The 22,485-nt window shown below is 38.4% G+C and overlaps 1 protein-coding gene across 5 annotated transcripts in view; it reads left to right on the forward strand.

Annotated features, from left to right (window-relative positions):
* STK39 (serine/threonine kinase 39) overlaps window positions 1-22,485 on the forward strand; it is a 143,331-nt gene that overhangs the window by 60,846 nt on the left and 60,000 nt on the right. For all 5 annotated transcript variants that reach the window (XM_087949773.1, XM_087949775.1, XM_087949777.1 and 2 more), the window contains 5 exons: window positions 12,300-12,409; window positions 13,242-13,343; window positions 15,261-15,394; window positions 21,268-21,316; window positions 21,404-21,469. In XM_087949773.1, coding sequence (XP_087805899.1) covers window positions 12,300-12,409; window positions 13,242-13,343; window positions 15,261-15,394; window positions 21,268-21,316; window positions 21,404-21,469 — 461 coding nt within the window. The remainder of the gene's footprint in view (window positions 1-12,299; window positions 12,410-13,241; window positions 13,344-15,260; window positions 15,395-21,267; window positions 21,317-21,403; window positions 21,470-22,485) is intronic.

The following is a 22,485-nucleotide window of genomic DNA, read 5'->3' on the forward strand; positions in this document are numbered from 1 at the left end:
TGTAACAAAACAAATTCATTTATCTATTAATTTATATTTTTAGTGTCTGTTCTATTTTTATGATTAATAAAAACAAAACAGATACTAAATCAATAAAGAAATATATAAAGAAATTTAAAAAAGCAACTTACCAAAAATTAGGCAGGCAAGTTGGCTGGCCAGCTACGTTGGGGTCCTCGGTTGGGACTAGTCTTTGGAACTTGCTGTAGCAAGGATGGCTGGGCAGCCTGGGAGTCAGCCCTTGAATGGGGCTAGCGGCGGCGGCAGGAGGAGGTAGGTGACCGGCAGGGTTTGCTTGCCTCCTTACTTACCAATCAGTGGTAGAAGGCCAGGCAGCAACGGTACAGTGGGCCACGGGGGGAACATGGTGGCCAGGCAAGGCAGGCAGCATCGGTGAGGGCGGCTTGGCAGTCAAGGAGTCATCGGGACTCAACCGGGACTGGCGATGGTGGCAGGTAGGTGACCGGGGCTTGCTTGGAGGTCTCACTGATCCGCGTCTTCAGCAACGGTGGCCAGGGGAGGCAGGCAGGCCTGGGGAGGCTGGCCAGCCGGGCAAGGGCAGCTGGCGGTAGCGGCGACTGGGGCTTGCAGAGCCCTCACTCACCCAGATCAGGCAGGGCGGCAGAAAGCAGGTAGCAATGGCTGGCTGCTGCTGCTGCTGTGCAAGCCAGCAATGGCAGCGGGCGGGAAAAGGAGGGAAGTGATGTAGCACACATGCGCTATAAGGAGTGGTGGGGCGGGCGGGGGAGAATGTGTCAGTGATTGTCACGCATGCGCGCGATGTTGCGCATGCGTGATAAGGACTGACTGGGCAGGGAACAGAGGAGCGGGCGAAGAGGGGCAGGGCCAGCCAGGGGCCCATTTTACCAGTTCTCTGAACTATCGGGTATCGTAACAACCGGTAGCAATCGTAACAACATCCCACCCCTGGTTTTGATATATGTTAAACACAAAGCAATATGAGGTTGCAGAGCCTTGGATGGAACCCACACGTACTTTTTGGCAGAGTAATTATGCACAAAGAAGAGCCACTTTGAGGTAGTGGTTAAAGCATCAGTTTGGAAACTGGGAGGCTGGGAGTTCTATTCCTGCCTTAGGCACAAAGTTGTGTAAGTTACTTGGCTCAGTCAATCAATTGTAGAAAGAAGAAGGCAGTGACAAATCACTTCTGAAAATCTTGCTAAGAAAACTGCAGGGACTAGTTCGGGAGTCAACACTGACTTGGAGGCGTAAAAAAAATCATATAAAAAGCAAAAGAGCCTTACCACTTAATTAGATCTGACATTCATTCTGCAGAGGGAAATGCAGCAGTGGAGAAGGGAGAACGGGTGAGAGCTGCAAATCACACACAGTGTATCTATGCTGGGAGAGAGAAAAATAAAGCAGCTTAAAGCAATGCCACATGGTGCACTCGGCAGTGTTTTAAGGCAAGGAAATTCCATGAATGAAAATGACTGTGTTCAAAACGAAATCCCAATTTTAAGCTTATGCAATATAAATTGCATAATATAATACAATACAACATGATGCAATGCAATATAATATATAATCTCCTGCTTACATTAAAATGTTTTTTAAATTATACAGAAGTTATTTTTTTAAAAAATTAGTTTATAATGTAAAATACAAAAATACGAAATAAAATAGTAGGAAAAGAGGGGAGAGAAAAGTGTAGGGAAAGGGGGAAAAGAAAGACGACAGATTGACTTCCGACTCTCTTTGGCGCAGTAAAATAGAATAATACTCAACTTTTTACCTTTACATAAATAGTATGAACTAGCCATTTCTATAACAACAAACCTATCTAATTGGTAAAACCCAAAATCAAAGTTTCATTTCTTTCCACCGCAAGCACAAAGTCCAGAAGCGGTTTCCAAGCAGAAACAAAAGTGATTGTGTTTTTTCTTTAATCAAAGCAGTCAATTTGGCCATCTCTGCTAACTCTTATCAACTATTACAGCCATTCATCCATTCTGAGAATCAAAGTGTCCTTTCAATTTTGTGCATAAAATAATCTTGCTGCTGTCAACATATACTGCATAACATCAAAGTTCCATATTTTTTCCAAGTCTTTTTCCATTTAACCCAAAAGAAAAGTTTCTGGTTTTATCGTTATATTCACTTTGAGAATCTTCTGCATTAAGGTGTGAATCCTACTCCTTTCACTGGGATTCTTTTGACTTCTTTCCAATGAAATATATATTTTTATTTTATAAAGCTCTATGGATCTCATTGTTTTATTTAGTGTATAGATTAAAAATCAATTATTAAAAGTGAGTGGTCTGTTTATTTCTTGACCAGCTATCAGCCAGTGAAGGCAATTGTTTAATTTATGGAGATAATGTCACACAAATTCATTTGAGTATTTTAAAGAGTCACAGTATCAGAAAATATCAGAAAGTTTATGAAACCCCTTTTTTTCTTAGCAAAAAGAAAGGTACAGACTTGGCACCTTGGCAAAGAATTCAGATTTCAATATTCTTAAATCTGGTTTGTTTAAATAATGCATTGCATAGCATGCATAGCCTAATGTTGCTTTGTAAAAGTGATAAAGTATTAAAGACTTTGGCAAGGTGTTGAGTTTTAATTCTGGAACAATAAAAATCAGTATACCAGCATTGCAGTTCCTGACTTGGAACCATCACAAAATTATCCTGATACTAAGACACTAGTTTCAATCTTAATGACCTGAAGCTTGTAGTTGTGACCTATGCCATCAGCTTGGTGGCTGCCTAGTTCACCATAACATTTTGTCACAATTCAGTTCAGGATTCTTTATTAAATAAGCCACAATGGCCTGTTATGATTAAAAAATAATGATAAACCATAATGGGTAAACACTCAAAATTTGTTAAGGCAAAATAATACAAATCACATGGCAGCTTAATATGTACCAAACCAAAGTCATTTATTTCTCATATTTGTATGCTGCCATAATCGAGTGATTCCCTTTTTAAAAAAATACCTAAAATTGTATGTCCCCCCCCTTAGTTCTATCATCTTATTTTTCCTTACACAGCTGACTGACCTCAAATGCTTATAGTATTTTCATTCATTCTCTTGGTTTGTACAGTAAATACTTCTGCTTAAACTGTAATATGAATATGAGGATTTTGTCTGCATTTCTGACATGTTACGGGAAAGCTTTTATGGATCTTAACTTCCCATTTCAGAGGAAACAAGAAACCATATTTTTAATATTTCAGTTGAACTAGGCAACTAGGCAAAACGTTAAAGTTTATTGAGTGGCCCAAGGTCACCCAGCTGGTTAGTGCCTAAGGCATGACTATAACTCACCATCGCCCTGTTTCTAGCCTGGTACCTTAATCACCACAGCAAAGTGGCTTAGACACAAGCCATGATATAAAGATCCAAAAAGAACCATTATTTTGATTGAAAGTAGAAAAAGGCCTGCTAATAAATTGAAAATATTTTTATTGTTTTGCCCATCGAGGCATGTACAGTATCTTATTATTTAGCTTTACAGCATGCTATGCATGTATCCTGTAACAATTGCAATTTCTGGCAATTTATTTTGTATTGGAAAATAAAGCTCAAATAAAAATACAATTTTGAATTAGTAATGATAACATCTCCACCAGAACTGTGATTGACAGATTAAGGAAATATATTATAAAAAGAGCTATTAAGTGGTCTTCATTCTTCTCTTTCAAAATTATCTTGGATCCAATGCTCGGTTTGCTGTTGACAAATCATTTTTGTTAAATCTTTAACTCTTTAATTTAACGAGGGCTTCGCTTTTCAAAACAGAATGTGAGTATATACATAGCTTTGTTTCAAGTTACAAAGAGTTTAGACAGTTGAAGGGATTGCATAACAGAGGGATTTCGTTGGAGGTGACTGAACAGAAGGAGGCCCTGATAAAAATGCTGTATTCAATGAAAGTGAGTTGTATTTACTGAAAACAGTGTCACTCATCTTTCTATAGAAGATTGCGTATTTTTCCTCTGGCTCAGTGTTTCTTTAAAATGTGCTGTGAGGACCCCTGAAGATCCCCCCAAACCCTCCCAAGGGATGGTGAAATCAAAAATATTTGCCACATATTAAAAATATTTGCAGACATTTAAAACTATCTCTCTTCCAATTGTCCTTTTTTGTCAAAAAAAAAATAGGTTTTTCCCCCCACCAAAAATAATTTGTGTCTCTCTATCTAATGGGTTTAATGTTGTTAAATATGAACAATTGGGACTGTATCATTTTGTAATGTAGGTGAGTGATTGTGCATTTACTTTTTAGTGACTGTAGGTGAGCGCTACATTTTTACAACCTTTAAAATGCTGGTAAGAGGGCAGGAATGTACAGCTTAAACCAATAGGAAGGCAGCTTTAAATGTTTCAGGGACACATCTTGTAGCTCAGATTATAAGAGCATTAGACAGCCTGAAAATCCTGGCAATAATGCCTGATACTTTTTGAGAACTCATGATCAAAAGCCTGAAATAGTACTTTGAAGTCAACCCAGCAGCTAAGAGTTGAAGACAGACTAGCTATAAATTAGTCTGTCCTTTAGCATTATAGTTCCAAGTTGTTACCAAAAAAGCTTTCCTTTCCTTTCCTACCTTTCCTTTCCTTTTCTTTCCTTTCCTTTCCTTTCCCTTCCCTTCCCTTCCCCGATATGTAATTGCTAGTGATATTTTAACTTATGAATGGTATCATTGCAAGCTAGAAATAATTGCTGTAATAAATGTAGACTAGCACTTAGATTTATGACTTTTGTTGTGTCATCCAAATTGTTGGGACTAAAGAGAATTAAATTGCACATTAATATAGAATGGAAAGAATGCTTTGACATAGCGTGTTCAGTAATTAAGAAGTGATTGTTTTTGAATATTATATAAGCATTACTAGCTTCAAATAATTCCTGTGGTTTTGAAAAAAAAACTTGCTAAGAGAAATGACTTCATTATTTCCTTGCAAGTTTAAGACCAGGATTCATATTGATATGCATAACTCATATGTATTGGCTCCCAGCAAAGAGTTGTAAAATTCTATTTGTTACAACTATCACCCTGTTTAAAATAAGTAATTTTAATTGTGTATCTTGGATCCTTTTAAAAAAAAGATTGTCTGAACATAGGAGGGTTATATGATTTTAAGATGGGTGCAGATGTTCTGTAGGTATAGTTAAATTATTTAAAGAAGAATATAAGAACCCTGTTAGATGAATCTGTTGAACCTAGACTGCTGTTTTCAAGTAGTTCACAAATAGGACAAAAATGCATTATCTTCCCACTTCATTAGAGAAGGACTGCACCTCCAAAGTTAGCCAAAGAGATCATTCTCAGACACCAAAACATTCAGGGATTAATAAAACACCAAGGCTTGGGCTTGATATCATATGATATCTTCTGATCATGACATCCTGTCCCATCTTTACCAGTTGGTAAGCTTTCACTTCTAGTTTGGACTAAGTGAATGATCCAGCCCACTTCAGAGTAACATCATGTACAAAGCATTAGGAAAACCCAGAAAAGTCTTCCGGTTTGAGCTTCTTCGGTGACAGACCGAAACCTTATCTCTCCGAGGCTTCGATCCGTGCTCGCCGCTGGAACGCCCCGAGCCGGCTGGTTTTGGGGCTAAGCCACCCCGTAGAGGTGGTGAAGAGGGGGGAGACTGCCTGCAGGGTTGAGGAGAGCCGCATCTCTCCTCCCCAGCTGGCCATTACTCCCTTTCCCGAAGGCGGTTGTAGCGGTGGTCAAAAATGGCCACCACAAAGAAGAACTCGGCCAGAAAAGAATGTGCAGGAGGAAGATAAGAAGAGAAAATTTTGGTTGACCGGGTCAAACAGCAAAAGCAACAAATAAGGTACCCTGGAACTTAAACTTAACAACATTGTTCCCAAAGAAGATTTTGAAGCTGTGAAGGAGAGAGAGAAGGGAAAGGATTAGGTTTTTTTTCTTCCCTTCCTTATACTGATTGCTAAGAGACTTAAGCAAGAAATTGAAAAAAAATCCACTTTGACATTAATAGGTGTCTAAGCTGAAAATAAAAGTCAAAGGGATAATAAAGATTTCTGGACACTTAAAAGTTTTTAAAAGCAGGAAAGGAGAAAAAAAAAGAATAAAAGGGCAGGATCTGGAAAAATGGAGGAGACTGCCTGGAATTAAGGAATGGAACTGTAATTAAAAGGAACTTACAGTAATATTTTAACAAGATTCCTCAAAGATACATTTTAATTAAAACTTGGTAACAAAATAATAGAACCCCAGGAAGAGAAAGTGGAAAAAAGAAGCAAGTAGAAACAGCCTTGGATTATTTGGATTATTTGGTGATTTTTGGTTTTTGCATCTACCCTGTTTCTCCAACAATACGGCCTCCCCCAATAGGAAGTCCCAGCATGTTTTATAGGCATGAAATGAAATTAAGCCCCTCCCCCAAAATTAAGGCCTATATTAAAACATGCAAAAAGGGGGGGAATGGTGGGGGGGGGGGCTTGCCATTAGGAAGTACTTTTTTTTTTTAAACAAGTTTTATTAATTTCAAAAACAAACAAATCATCATCAACCATTACATATTTGAACCTTTTTCCATTATAAATTTTACAAGTCAGATAAAACCTTGTCTTATACAATACAATTCTATTTTAAACCATTTCTAAATGAACATAAAAACATCTCTTGTCCTCTATTTCTTTCTGACTTGATTATCTTTCTGTGTTTCTAAAAGGTTTCACCAATACTTCTCAAAAACATAAACAGACACAAACAAACATATAAAAAATCTTTTAGTAAAGTAACTTGGCCCCCGGTACCTCTCTTTATATGGGCTTTAATTATATTCATGCTCATCTTACAGATCATTACCTATTTTGTTTACCATTCTGTATCTTCTATATATACTTCTCCACACATTTCACTCTTCATAATTCTATCTTATTCAATCCATCTTAATTTAAATCATTATATTTGTATCTTTTGCCCATCCTTTATTATCCCTCTATCTCATTCCTTATAATGAAAAAAAAAAAAGAATTTCTCCTGAAATCTCTAATCAGAGTATGATGCCTTTCTATCCTCTCCCTAAATATTAGATTAACATTTAAAATGACACCTAATATCCAATCTGATTCTGCTTGGTACATTCTATCTATTAATTTTTACTTTTAATAACAATAAAAACAGAGTAATAAATCGGAAATGTTTAAATACATAGTATCCTCCTAAATACGTAGTTAAATAATAAATCTAAATAATAAATCTTATAACATTCTCATTGCCTTTCCCTTCAATATTTTATTACATTTTAAAAATCAATCATTATTAAACATTTCAACATTTTAATTTCTTATTAACTCTTAAGCCATTCTAATTTTCTATTTCTAATACAAATATTACAATACCGTCTTATGTACCTTGCAAAATCTTTTTAAAGAAAATTTATACTTTACCCTTTATCCCTGAAAAAGATTCCTCTTTTCCCATCCAATTTTAAAACTTTGTGGCTTTTCTCCGCCTTTCCCCTTTCTTTCTTCCCCCACCAGATCTTCCTACCCCCCCTTCTTCTAACCTCTGTCTTGCTGGCATCCCTTCTCTGTTGTATTCCCTTTTTCTCTTGTTTACTATCATTGTATTTATTTTGCATCATATTTTTCTCTTTCTTAAATATTTTTTTAGATCTTAAGTCCTTCATTTTCCTCGCTTTCTTCCTTCCTTCTTCCTTAGATAAATTTTGGGATTCATTAAAGATGGTGTCTTCGTCTTCTTCTTGTTGTTGTTCCATCTGTCGCCTTGTCTGTTCATAGTTAACCAGCGCCATTTCTAAAAATAGAAAAGCTTTTTCCATACCATCTTTACAAGCTGCTTTTGTTTGCTCATATTCATCCCTCAGTTCCTCAAGGGAGAAAGCCATTATAAATCTTTTCTTTTCTTTTTTCCCTCTTTCTTCTTACTCCAACCAAAATATTCCAAAAGAAAAGTAAGACAATCCCAAAGTCCACAATCCTCAATCAATCCAAGCCAAGCCAAAATTCCCACTTTCTCTTCCAGGGGTAGTATCAGACAAAGGAAAAAAGAAAATCCAAATCTGTATTTTGAAGCCTTATTAAAATTTTATTTCTGTCTCCAAATCCTTAAGGCATCTCCTCCAACAAAATCCAACCAGATAAATATATTTTTTGTCCTCTCCCTTCCGACTTATCCCATAAAGCTAGTTTTACCTGAAAAAAAAACAGGTTTCTCAATATCCGTTTGTTAATTCCGTCGGGAGGGAGAGTAAACTTTCCTTTCAGCACCTCAGAATTGCCGCTTACTTTCTCTTGTGGAAAGAATCATCCAAAAAGCCATCACTTCCAGGAATTAAGTTAAATATATCTCAGAGTCCTGGATCGACCAAGAAGACTTTCACTTTTAAAAACTTTCTCCTCTTCCTCCTGCGCATACTTGCCCAGCTGCCGGCTTCTTTGTGGCGGCCATTACGGACCGCCGCTACGCCGTCTTGGTAAAAGGAGGTTCTGCCGGCCAGGGAGGTGGTCTGCAATACCCCCAAACCCTTTTCCGGATCCCCCCTACCTTCAGCTGCCCCTGCAGGGCAGCCTTGCTCCGCACCCTTTCAGACCGGAGCCCCAAAAGCGGCTAGCACGGCAGGGATCGCACAGCTTCGCGAATCCCTACCGCTCGCAAAGCCGACAAACCGGAAATCCGCCATTAGGAAGTACTTTTGTTGCACACCCGGATATGGTGCTGCCTGCGTTGACCCCGATACGAAGTGCCCCACCAACGCTGAGGTCAACATCCAAGCCGTCGCCGCCCGCCCGAAGATGCAAAGGGGAGGAATTAAGTCACCCCCGAAAAGACGGCCTAGCCATTTTTCCGGGGCTCAAAAAAAAAATAAAAAAATAACACACAGCCTTATTATATGAGAAACACGGTAGATAACTAAAATTAACCAGGTGGTTGTTTAAAAGTTTTTAAAATGGTATCACTCTTAGAAGAACTGAAAAGGGAATTTAAAAAATGGAAAGAAGATGCACAAGAAGGGAGAAGTTCTTTTGGCTTCATGTTTCAATTCTTAGAAATGGAGATCTGGAACTATGAGAAGCAACAAGAAACGCTTGCAGAACAAGAAGATTGGGACAAAGAAGAAGCCATCTTTAATGATCAAATAATTTTAAGTGGGGGGAAAAAGAAAAGGGGGGAAAGAGAGTGAAAGGTTTAAGACTAGAAAAAACAACCAAAAAGAAGAACAATTTGAAAGATAAGTATAATATTAGAAAGCAATAGAAGAGGGGATTACAGATGAGAGAGTTAGAAGTAGAGAGACGAGGGGGTAAAAAGGGGAGGTAGAAGAAGAGGGAGAAGAAGGCAAGGAAAAGAAGTTGTAAAAGACAGAAACAAGAAATGGAGAAACAGGGAAAAGATATAAGGATTGTAACCATAAGCTTGTTTAGAGATAATGGGTGAAAATTTAATTGCAAAAGGGATTCTGCAAAGGTACATAAGATAGCATTGTTATATTACAAATAGAAATAATTTTAGAAAATATGATGATGGATAAAATATTTGCTGTAATGTAGTGGGATGTTTGTTAATAAATAAATGAATTAAAATGATTGAGAGAATTAAGAGGGAACATTTTAATTATTAGTAATGATTTATAAAAATATAAGTGAGAAATATGGGGAAAAAAAGAATTAGCTATGGAAAGTTTATAAGTGTTCCCAAGAAAGTATGATATTTAACTGAAAAGAAATGTTAAAGATGTTAAGATTTTAATGCATATTAATGATAGAATTGAATTGGAATGGAATGTGTGTTTTATTTACATATATATATATATATATTTTTCTTTTTAAGAATATAGTCTCTATTTTAAGAATGTACCAAGCAGAACTCGATTTGAAGTTATGTATTATATTGAATGCTATAATCTTAAAGATATACATTGAAGCTTAAATAAGAGTTTGAATGGATAAAATTAAAGGATATAAAGGTGTCATACTCTAATTGGTAACTACAGGGAAAACTTTGCTTAATAAGAAAAGATAATGTGAAATTGAAACAGGACAGACAAAAGTATAAATATAATGATTTGAATTGAGATGGGATAATTAAAACAAAGTTGAGAAAATTAGAAGAGGGGAAAAACTATGTAGAAAATTGTTAGGGATATACACCCTAGCAGAATGTGCAACGGCAGTCTAGCAGACAGGCAGATATGTGAGACAAAACGTTGTAGTAGCTTACACTCAGTAAGACAGATACACTGTACAAGTTAAATAGTTTTTATTCCAGCAAGAGTTATAGCATAGTCAAAACAGTCCATATGTCATACACTAAGTTCAGTCAGTCCGGGGGTTATTCAGTTTGCAAAGTCCAGTGTCGAAAAAGAGGTCAGTAAACTTACAATCAATCAGTCCAGTGATATATCTCTTTTGCAGTCAGAGATATGAAGAAAATCAAACCTCCTTTCTTCTTCTCAGCAAACACGCAGTTTATCACCATCAATCCTTCATTGTCAGCATTCCAGTAAAAGCCGAGGAAAACAGTGAGCTCTCTTGCTCCCTCTTATGGTGATTTTACAACCGCACCCAAAAACTTGGTTTACAGTTTAAAGTGATACATACACTTAAACTCACTAACATAGTTTATATATTATTCTACCCAAACTAAGTTAGGTAATCAATGTTATCCCTAACAAAAATATAAAATGGTAATAAGATATGGAATAGAATATAAAAATGAGCATGAAATGAGTTTTGTGTCTGTATGAAGAAGTGATAACCTGGGACCATGCTATTTTCAAAAAAGATGTTTTATTTGTATTTTGCTTTTGTGAAAACCCAAATAATTTTTTTTTTTTTTAAAAAAAGGAAAACCCAGAAAGAAAGTATATAATGAGAATGGGAAGCACAAATTAGCACCACATATCTTGAAATGGCCTTTACTGCACTTTCAAAAAGTATAGTGAAAAGAAATAAGTAAATAGGCAATGAACAGTAAGTTTGATTGTAGATCTGCAGCTTGAATAGCAATAGCTGTTAGACTTATATACCACTTTACAGTGCTTTACAGCTCTCTCTAAGTGCTTCACAGAGTCAGCATATTGCACCTCCAACAATCTGGGCCCTCATTTTACCCACCTCGGAAGGATGGAAGACTGAGTCAACCTTGAGCCTGGTTAAGATTTGAACTGCCAAATTGCAGTCAGTCAGCAGAGTAGCCTGCAGTACTGCATTCTAACCACTGCCACCGCAGCTCTTGAGAGTTCATCTTTATATGTGTCAGATTTACATTGTATTTGGTATTTTGTCATCAAGTGAATGCCTGTTTTTATATAAACACATGACTTGATCTCGGAAATGGCAGTATTTGTGTATGAATCCTGTATAGCACTATCTACATTCTTCTGGGAGGCAAATCTTCCTAAACAATCTTCTAGCAGTGATAGGCAACCAGCAATCATAGCTTTAGAATCAAGATGTATTTACAAAAAGAATAAGGATGGGGTCACTGCTGATGATTCGAATATGGTGCTGCTCTCCTCCACACATGCACATTGATGGGTATAGGGAGTCCTGCATTCAAGTATGTGCACGAATGTTCTCTGTGTAATAAAGAACCTTTTGCCATTGGCAATTTTTGCCCAATAGTAGGAATCTACTTCTTGGCGTTTTTGTTCCCATTTCTTGCCTGTGACCCATTTCCTTCCATTCCTAAAGCCATCTAGTTCACTATTATAACACATTCCATCTAGCCTAGAATCACGTCGTAAGACGTGATCCTGTTATGCTTTTAGCTGTTTCTTGATTTGCGCACACACGGTTGCTATACTTCCCCTGCAACATTTGACCCTTTAATCAGTTTTTCTCCCCCTCCTGAAGCCTTGCGTGGCTGTTCACATTTTCCCTCTGATCTTATGTCTTCATAAGACATTTGAAGTAGAAATAGATGTCAGGCTGCCTTTTGTTTTTTTGTTTTTGCTCTTACCCTGCTGGAATTTTGGTGCAGATCTAATAATAGCATCTTTACATTCTGAACTAAGTGTAGGGGAATGTTGACCTGAAATGCTAGCGTGAAACAAACAGGCCCCTTGTTTGTATTTTATGGTGCTATGAAGGAGACTAAAAATGTTTACAGACATGATTCATAGATGGAAGAGATGTCTCGTTTTTTAAAAACCTACATAACATTTTACCTATTGAGAAAACATTAAATTAACCACTTCATTTAAATAGAAGCCTCATGCTGAAGCTGCATACTTAAAACAGGAGCTTCATATTTGGAATCAGAGTTTAATAAATGAATTGAATGCTAAAAGAATGTTTGTGTTTTCTCTTCCTAGACTTTGGAGTGAGTGCATTTTTAGCCACAGGAGGTGATGTAACCCGTAACAAAGTAAGAAAGACCTTTGTTGGCACTCCGTGTTGGATGGCTCCTGAAGTCATGGAACAGGTATAAAACCTAGATTTTTATTATGTGATATAAATAAAAGGTAAAGGAGTCCCTGTGGATTTTAGTCCACTTGTCAGTGTTCCAAGTAATGTACCCATTGGAAACAGAATTCAGAGGCAGGTGGATTCCTCAAAGAACAATTTATTGGATACATCATATTGGCACAACTGGTGAGAATCGACTCTGAAAGTTCCCATGGTTTTCACCTAATTAAAAAATGAAAGTTTCCCCTTCCCCACCAGGTCACATTGGTCACATTGTCCAATAGTAGTGCTGACAGGTTGCCTGGTTACTCCATTCCTCCTCCTCTTAGCCACCTGTTGGAATGACCTTGGTTCCCACAAGAAAACTTTTTATTTCGATGGCAAAAGGAGAGCTATCAAATCCCCCCTCCCTTTCTCCCCCTCTGCCTTGTGGCAACCACGAAGCTTCTAAGATGGCCTCACCCAGGTTTGCTTCAAGGTTGACACCGCTAGTTGTTGCTGACTCTAGGGGGCGGTGCTTATCTACATTTCAAGGCCATTGAGCCAGTGCTACCTGAAGACATTTCCATGATCACGTGGCCAGCATGACATCACGGAGTGCTGTTGCCTTCCCACCAAAATGCTACCTATTTATCTACTTATATTTGCATGCTTTTGAACTTATAGGTTGGCGGGAGCTGAGGCGAGGATGGGCGCTCATCCCATCACGTGGCACTTGGGTCTTGAACCCAGGCTGCCGGACAAGTGCAGCGTCTTTAACAACTGAGCCACCGCGCCGCTCTATTATGTCATATACTGATTCAATATACCATTGCTAAATTAACTCATTTTATGTTTTCCTATGATAGGTGAGAGGCTATGACTTCAAGGCTGACATCTGGAGCTTTGGAATAACAGCCATTGAATTAGCCACAGGATCAGCACCTTACCACAAATACCCTCCAATGAAAGTAAGCCTAGCTGGAAAATAAGCATGAAAATCTAAAGATGCGTAACAAAATTTTCAGGTGTGGATCTAGAGCTTGTACAAATGAGATCTGCACCATAAGTGTATGCTGACCTCGTAATAGGTGGGACATGGCTTAGGACCCTGGTTATCGATGCCTTCTTCCTCCCAGATATAAACTGTAAGGGGTTAAAAGTTGTTGATTTCCTCCTGCCCCACTTCTCCATTTTTGTTTCCATCCCAATGATACTTTTAGACAGGGTTTTCTTTAGCCGGGTATGGTTGCTGCCACCCTTTGTGATTTAAAAACAATGGTACAGATAGTCCTCAAGTTACAACAGTTTGTTTAATGACCATTAGAAGTTACAACGGCACTGAAAAAAGGTGATTGATGACTGTTCTTCGCAGAACAATTGCAGCCTCCCCATGGTCACATGATCAAAATTCAGACCCTTGGCAACTGGTTCATATTCATGATGGCTGCAATGTCCTGGGGCAATGTGATCACCTTTTGTGACCTTCTGACAAGCAAAGCCAATGGATAAGCTAGATTCACTTAACAACCATGTTACCAACTTAGCAACTGTGGCCAGAAAGGTGGTAAATTGGGACAAAACTCATTTAGCAACATAAATGTTGTACTCAATTGTGATCATAAATCAAGAATTACCTGTATTTCTGGGTACTACATGCTTATAGTTCTCTGGTCCGAGTTAGCACAAGTGTGTTTAATTTATGTTATGTGTATGAATATCACAGCATGTGATTGTGGGATGCTGCAAATGGCTGTGGTTGCTTGCCGAGTGCCCCAAATAAAATCACTGTCAGGGCTCTGGTAGCGACCCCCATTTAAATCATGAGTCTCTAGCCTGATTTTCAAAGTTCAAAGAAGATTTATTGGGGGAAGACATACCAGTACTGCCTGGGTGTAGCCGATTCTGAGACACATCATTCATTGTCACCCTTGACCCTGGTTTTCTCCCACCTTCTGGGTGTATCATAATTAATATTCTCCAATGGGACAATCCATAGCCAAGAGTCATCAATCATACTCGTCCAGTTAGAATTTTGCGTGGCAGAAACTTTGGTCGCCTGGAAACTATCCATGAAAACATCCCTGGAAAGCAGTTTCTGTTTTTCAGCTGCTAGACTACTCCCCCGTTCCTTTCTGTTGGCAACTCTAAAAGACCAGAGAAATATTTTATGAGTTGACAATCACGTGACTAGGGAAAGCAAATGTTGTAACCCTGGAAACTGGTTCGTAAGAAGCTTTTAGGGACTCCATCGTAACTTTCACCAGTTGTAAGTCGAGGATTACCCGTAGATCTTTCCTACTCCATGTTATTGAAGGTTGCAAAATTATTATTTATTACTGAATACTTGTCCTTTCCAGGATCTCTGGATGGTGAATATCTCTCTTTGTTTTTCCTTCAAAACATCTGAGGTAGACTGGAATGAAAGAGGTTGATTAGTGCCATAATCCATTTTCAGGTGGCCACTTGAAAATTGAGACTTTCTAGTTCTACCGATCCCACTCCCTAAATCTTCAGGATTATGTTGAATTTCGGAAATTGCCATTTATATTTAAGCCTTCATACCTAATTTCAAACAGATTGATATTTATCGGGGGGTTCAAATTCACGGCCCACGGGCCAAATGCATCATGCACTGACTATGCCTACCCCCTTCTAGTGAAGGGGGGGGGGAATTGTGATCGTGATGACGCGAGTTTGACACCCCTGGTATATATTTTGTAAAGTGGTATGGTAGTTCAGAGTCAAGAATATTTGTTTGTGTTTCTACTTGTTTATGTATGCGCTACTATTATTGTCTAGACTTCTTTACATAATACAGTAATTTAGCCTCATTTAAATTGTTGTTTATTTGGCCAAGACTACTCTCCTAATTTTTTTTTAAACAGGTATTAATGTTGACATTGCAAAACGATCCTCCGACACTGGAAACAGGAGTAGAAGACAAAGAAATGACCAAGAAATATGGCAAGTCCTTTAGAAAACTAATGTCCTTGTGTCTTCAAAAAGACCCTTCTAAAAGGTATGGTGTTTTTAAAAAGGAGAGATGTAAGAAAGTGAGGCAAAGCTTTTAAATGAGGGTATAGTTTTAAATAATAAATATTTTAAATAATAAAATATACATTCTTTTCTACTTAAGTGTATATAAAGACACGGAGAGATCAAGCTGTCCATCCGATTGCTTGACCCTTGTTTTTTTCTGAGTGACATAATTGGACATGCTTATTTTATTTATGAAATGTATAGATTGCTTCAATGTGTTATGACTTTGGGAAACTCATATAATATGCAGCAAAAATACAATAAAAAGACCAAAAAAATGATCAAAAGTTCAGAAAAAGCCAACAATCATTTAGAAGAATCAGAACATCGTTTATCATTCACTCTAACTCAGAGTCTGAAGTGATCAATAACTCCTCATGTTTCCCTGTGCTTAAAAGAGCTGTAGTAATGAGTTCATTATTGAAGAAATGCTGTTTGACCAAGAGGGTCTCTGTAATTATAGAACACTCTGTAATATTTCGTTCTTGGGGAAGATGATTAAGAAATGTCTTATCTGATCAGAAATCATTCCTTCCCTGTTTTCAAAATACTTAATTTTCTTACCATTTTAGGAAGAGGTAACGATGAAGCTAACAATAGAGATAGCTTCCTATCATCCTTTTTTCAGTTGCCACTAGGTGCTGAATAACAGCACCCCAGAAACCAGTGTACACATCACATCAGATTTACCAAAGGGGTCTGGAATTGCTAGAGCAGGGCTGTCAAACTCAAGGCCCATGGGCTGGATCCGGCCTATGGGGTGCTTAGATCTGGCCCACGAGGTTGCCCTGGAAACAGCGAAGGACCAGCCGGCGGTGTGTCTGCCAGTGAAAACGGAGCAAAGATGGGGCGAGCGCGGCTTTCCCAAGCTCCATTTTCGGCTGCGATGGCCTCTTGAAACTGTCTGCCAGTGCATGGTCCTTCCGAGCTCCATTTTCACTGGCAGAGCACTTGGGCCACCACAGGCGCCCCCATGACATAAAGCTGGCCATGCCCACCCCAGCTGCCCGAGGTCGAATACAACCCTGATGTGGCCCTCAAATGAAATTGAGTTTGATACCCCTGTGCTAGGGGAATAGGCAGATAATTAAAAAAAATATGGAAAATGGAAAAAGGTATTTTACCACAATCTATGCTATAGGACAAGAATTTGGAGGATGGGGCTGCAAAATCTGCCTCTTTTATTTGAGGCAATTTATTAATGAACTCAGCTTTATTGGACATCACCGTGTCTCTGGAATAATATATTTAAAGACAGAAAAGCTGTTCTGTTGGTTTACTAGTTATGCTGAATAATAGTAAACAATAAATAATAATAAACAAGACATATACCCTTTTTAGAAAGGGTTCTGTGGCAGAACTGAGTCACTTAGATTTCCTCTTGTGCTATATACCGTGTTTCTTAGAAAATAAGACAGGGCCTTATTTTTTTTAGACCCCCGAAAAAACAGCTAGGCCATCTTTTTGAGGGGTGTCTTAATTTCCCCCCCATGTGCCTCGCCCAGCCACTCGGCTGCTTCTATCCGAAGGAACGCCGTGTTAAGCCTGGATTCCCCAACGGGTGTTAAGGAAAACAAACTAAACAGAACGTGCAGCAAAGTCAGATAGGAAGACAGGTAAATGTGTGAGATAAGTTTTCTAGTTAACACGCAGTAAAAATACAGATACGCTTGTGCTATCAAAAATATAGTTTATTCCATTTAAGAATTATAGCATAGTCAAATAAACAGTCCATTAGTCATATATCAATTTCAGTCAAGTCTTGTCGGGGATACTCTATTTGCAAAGTCCGTGTTGAATAGCCAATGTCAGTTCACTTACAATAAATCAGTCCAATCTTTATCTTCTCTCCGTTGAGAAAAATCAACACTCCTTTTTCCTCTCCTCGTTCCAGCAAGAACGCAGTCATAAATCCATCCAGTAATTAGGGATCTTCAAGCCAGAGAGAGCGAGCTGCAATTGCCTCGCTTCTTATATAGTGCTTTTACAACCACACCCTTAATTACATTCTTGCAGTTAAAGTTACACACACTTTAACCAACAAACCATGATACCATATTTATTATTTTTACCCAAACCAGTTAGGGTAAACAGTGTTATCCCTAACACGCCCCACGGCCTTGCCTCTCCAACAGTGCCCAAAAGGAGCACCCCATGCCTTGCCTCTCCACCGGGCCGCTTCTGTAGCAGCCAAAAGGAACTATTCCACAAGTTTAGCACAGACTGAGGGAAGAATGGCATGCAGGAAAATTCCCCCTCCCTATTTTCCTCCCTGGTCGCCAAAAAGCCTCAATTCCAAAACTTCAGCGTTCGGAAGGGAGGGTTTTTGGCAAACGGGAGGAAAATGGGAAGGGGGCATTTTCCTGCCTGTCATCTATTCCTCAAGTTCTCTCTCCCTCCCTATTTTCCTGCCTTTCGCAAAAATGGCTCCACTCCGAGCCTTCAGCATATCCCAGGATCCTGAAAGGCTTTTTGTAGCGTGCATGCAAGCGGCATTGCTGTGAGGTTCCTCACATCGGCGTAGCCTCTTTGAGCAGGACCCTGCAAGGATTGCTGTGCCGCCGCTTGCATGCACAATGCTACAACAAGCCTTGCAGGGTCATGGGATACGCTGAAGGCTCGGAATGGAGCCTTTTTCACAAACGGCAGGAAAATGGGGAAGGGAATATTCCTGCCTGTCATCCATTCCTCAAGCTGCTTCTCCCTCCTCATTTTCCTGCCTTTCGCAAAAACGGCTCCACTCCGAGCCTTCAGCATATCCCAGGACTCTGCAAGGCTTATTGTAGCATTGTGCATGCGAGCGGCGGCATTGCTGTGGGGTTCGTCACATCGGCGCAGCCACTTCGAACAGGACCCTGCAAGGATTGCTGTGCCATTGTGCATGCGAGCGGCGGCACCGTCGCAAGTTTAGATACACTGGCGCAGCTGCTCACAGTAGGATGCCAGCTGCACCGGTGTGATGAAGCTCATGGAGGTGCTGCCATTCGTGAGTGCAACGCCACAACAAGCCTTGCAGGGTCCTGCTCTAAGAGGAATGGATGACAGGCAGGAAAATTCCCCTCCCCATTTTCCTGCCTTTCATGAAAACAGCTCCACTCCCAGCCTTCAGTGTATCTCAGGATCGTAACGCAGAAGGCTCCATTCCAAATCTTCAGCATTGCAATCCTGGGATACGCTGGAGGCTCGAAATGCCTCTGCTTCAGTGCAGATATGACTTTCGCCCCTCTCTGCAGCCGGACACTTGCTTCCCCCAATTCTCGTGCCGGCCATGCCCATCCCCCAGGTTTATTTTCAGGGTAGGGGTAATATTAGGCTCACCCCCCCCCCAAAAAAAATAGGATTGGGCTTATTATTGGGATGGGTCGTGTTTTCTGAGAAACACGGTATGCTTTAAATGTATATCTTTTGGGAAACGGATTTTCTTTTGTTCGACTCTGGAGATCCTTTGTAAACTTACTTCTAAACCATTTTGCCTTTCGCTGTGTCTCATTAACTCTACATCCCTGGGGCATGAGCATTAAGCAAAGGTCCATCGCTTGGCCAGAGATAAAACGTTCTCGGTACTTCAGCCTGAAATGCTCTAGAGAACCCGTGTTTATTAAGATGTCAACTGCACCAATGGCTCCTTATTGCAGCATAGGATTTTTAAAAAATAGCATAGAGAGAGAAAAAACAACTATAAGCACTATAATTCTAAACATTTTTATTTATTTATTAGACCTTGTTAATGTTGACAAATCTGCTGTTCTTTATTTTAAATTCCAAAAGCATTGTATTCATGATTCTGCTGTATCAGAAAGACCCTTACTTATTGTATAGTGTGAAATGGTTTCTTTCAGACTATTAAGAGCATCAGAGTCCAAAATAATGCTTTATTTTCCCCACCCTTTCTTTCTCTCTCTCTCTCTCTCTCCCACCCACATCCCCCAATTAAGAAGAAATCAACATTATCTTGTAGCTGTATAAATAATTCCATTCTTAGTGGTTGCTTTCTAGCCACTAGATGGTGCAATTGCTGAAGTCTGTACAAGGCTGATCAAAATTAAGCTGATTTTTTTTTTCAGAATCAGCAATCTATTCTTGCTCTGGGAAGAGAGATTCTAAATGCTTTATGTTAAAAATGAAGTTGGATTGAAAATAGTTCTTGGATAAGAAGTTTGATCCTGTTTTCGCCAAGAAATATGGAGGTTTATATAGAATTTATTGGTGCTTATTAATACTTAAAATAATATTTTATTATTTTCTAGGATTTACAAACATTTTTAGTTACCTATATATTAGAGTTAGTCCATATCTTCCACCAGCTTCTGGATAACTATGTTGAAGTCTTGCTTAAAGAGCTCAGGAGAGATGCTGATGATTGAAGATTTCTGCTCCTGTTTCATGCTCGTATCAGATATTTCATAGTCATTTAGCAATGATGAGCCAATGTGTTGGTCTCCACCGTTTCTGATGCTCTTTTCAGAACTAAAATTGTTGTTATGCTAATAGACAAATTACCTATTTGATACAAATGATTTTTAGACAGAATAAGAACTTAATAATTCTCAAAGTGAGATAAGCCTCTTTTTTCACATCCAAAGTTGGGCTAATTCTGAAACTGCGTAAACAAACTTATTCTAAATCCGAGTTTTTTCTTTCACCATTTATAGCAGTAAACCTGCCTCTCTAATCTCCAGTGAAGGAGTTTCCTAGGTCTCCATAGCATAGCTGGAGCGGGATACAGAATAGGAGGGGCAATTTATTTGGATTTATGAATTTAATGATTTAATGGATTTAATGGATTTATTGGGGATATTGATTCTGTTGCTAACAGAATATCATTATAACTAAATTTCAGTAGTGTATATCTTTGATTAATGAACTAATTGAGAAAGAGGTGCCTGTTTCTTCTGAATGTCCATTAAATCCAAAAGGATGATATTCATGATGATTTAAACTATTGGTATAATGACATATTTCTGCAACTTGTGCATATGTGTCAACCCTCACAGGGTGGTTGTTATAGGAAAAATAGGAGGAAAGAGTATTTAAGTATATTTGCCACCTTCAATTCTTTATAAAAACAATATAGGTGGGGTAAAATCAGATAAATAAATAAATACATTGAATGTAAATCAAACTTCCTCATTTTGACTACTTTTGATGCAACTGATTGTCCATTGTTTTAGAGTGACAGTTGATGGAAATTTTATCAGTTGCATCTGAAATTTATTAAATGAAATTTATTAAACAGAGATTTTTACTGTCTGTAAATAGGTTGGGAGATGCTGCTTTTATTTTCTTTTTAAAACTATCTTCCACATAAAACAGTACATGGGATTTATATTAATGGCAAAATATGAATTCTTCTCAAAGAAATAAGTCTACATAGCAATAGTATTTAAGTTTATATACTGCCCCAGCACTTTACAGCACTCTCTGGGCAGTTTACAATGTAATCTGGGCCCTCGGAAGGATGGAAGGCTGAGTCAATCTTGAGCGCCATCAAGATCGAACTCCAGGCTGTGGGCAGAGTTTGCCTGCAATACTGCATTTTAACCACCGCACTACCAGGGCTCCTGGGAACAGTTGACATAATTTGTAACAAATTGTTTAAACAACTTTTTAATAAGGATAGCAACATTAGTAAACACTTTTTAAAACTGGCATTTTCATCATTTTGATCTTATATATAAACTAATTATCTTTTCTTTTAAAGAAGAACATAGGATATTGAAATCAAGTATACACTCTTAATACTTTTCACTGGATGTTGAATGGTGACTTTTCTAAATAACATGTAGCAGTCCTGGTCCATCAACAGAATGCTAGAATGATATTCTAAATTGCCTTTTTTAATCTATCTTTCAGGCCTACTGCAGCAGAACTTTTAAAATGCAAATTCTTCCAAAAAGCAAAGGTAAAATTTTAATCCTGATTCGAGATAAATATGAATGCTTCTGCTTCTTGGGGCTAGACTTAATTATAATAATCTTGACCTTTACAGACTAGAGAATACTTGATTGAAAAGCTACTTACAAAAACACCCGATATAGGACAGAGGGCAAAAAAGGTAAGATTCCTTGTAATTGCTTTCAACTGTGTTTTTTCCTGTTTTGGAAATTAATGCATAATAAAGTCACAGTCATATTACTTATGTTTGCTGGGCATAACTACAGATAGATAGTCCTTGACTTACGACCACAATTGAGCCCAAAATTTCTGTTGCCAAGTGCACATTTATTGAGTTTTGCCCCGTTTTATGACTTTTCTTGCCAGAGTTTTTAAGTGAATCACCACAGTTGTTAAATTAGTAACACTGTTGTTAAGTGAATCTGGCTTCCCCATTGACATGGCTTGTCAGAAGGTCCCAAAAGGTGATCACATGACCCCCGGGACACTGCAACCGTCATAAATATGTGTCAGTTGTCAAGTGTCTGAATTTTGATCATATAACCATGGGAGTTGCTCCAACGGTCATAAGAGTGAAAAACGGTCATAAGTCACTTTTTTCAATGCTGTTGTAGCTCCAAATTGTCACTAAATGAACTGTTGTCAGTCAAGGACTACCGGTGCAGTGCTGTTAAAGGGCAGGCAATCTGTGGCAGCTACTTCTGATAATTCTTCTTGAGCTCCAGGTTCAGCATTTGGACAGCTACCATGCCTGAATGCATAGAGAACTTGTGACTAAATGTTGCTAAATCACAGCTCCTATTATTCCTTACTATTTACTATGGGAACGTTTGGTGATTATAGGTTTCCCATTCCTGTTGTACAGACACAGAATTGCTATGCTAAGTGTAGCAGAACTGAGGCCTTGTGGGTTACAGAGATTGGCAGCTTTATTATACTGTATTGGCATAATTATAATATGTAGTGGTATAGTAACAATAGTGTATTTGTATGTTTGGTGGGGAGAGAAAAAGCAATGAAGATGAGGATGGGTTTTCTAGAAGACCTTTTTTCATTACTGCCAACCCCATTTTAGCAGTGATTATTAACCCTTTTCATAGTTTAATTATTGTTACCTCCTTTGAATATATTCAGTGGAATAAAAAATTGGTATACAAATAATGTAATGAAATAAAT

This window comes from Notechis scutatus, chromosome 1 (genome assembly GCF_049901735.1).
Source record: "Notechis scutatus isolate UNSWTSFEM ecotype Mainland chromosome 1, rNotScu1.2, whole genome shotgun sequence".
Taxonomy (NCBI): domain Eukaryota; kingdom Metazoa; phylum Chordata; class Lepidosauria; order Squamata; family Elapidae; genus Notechis; species Notechis scutatus.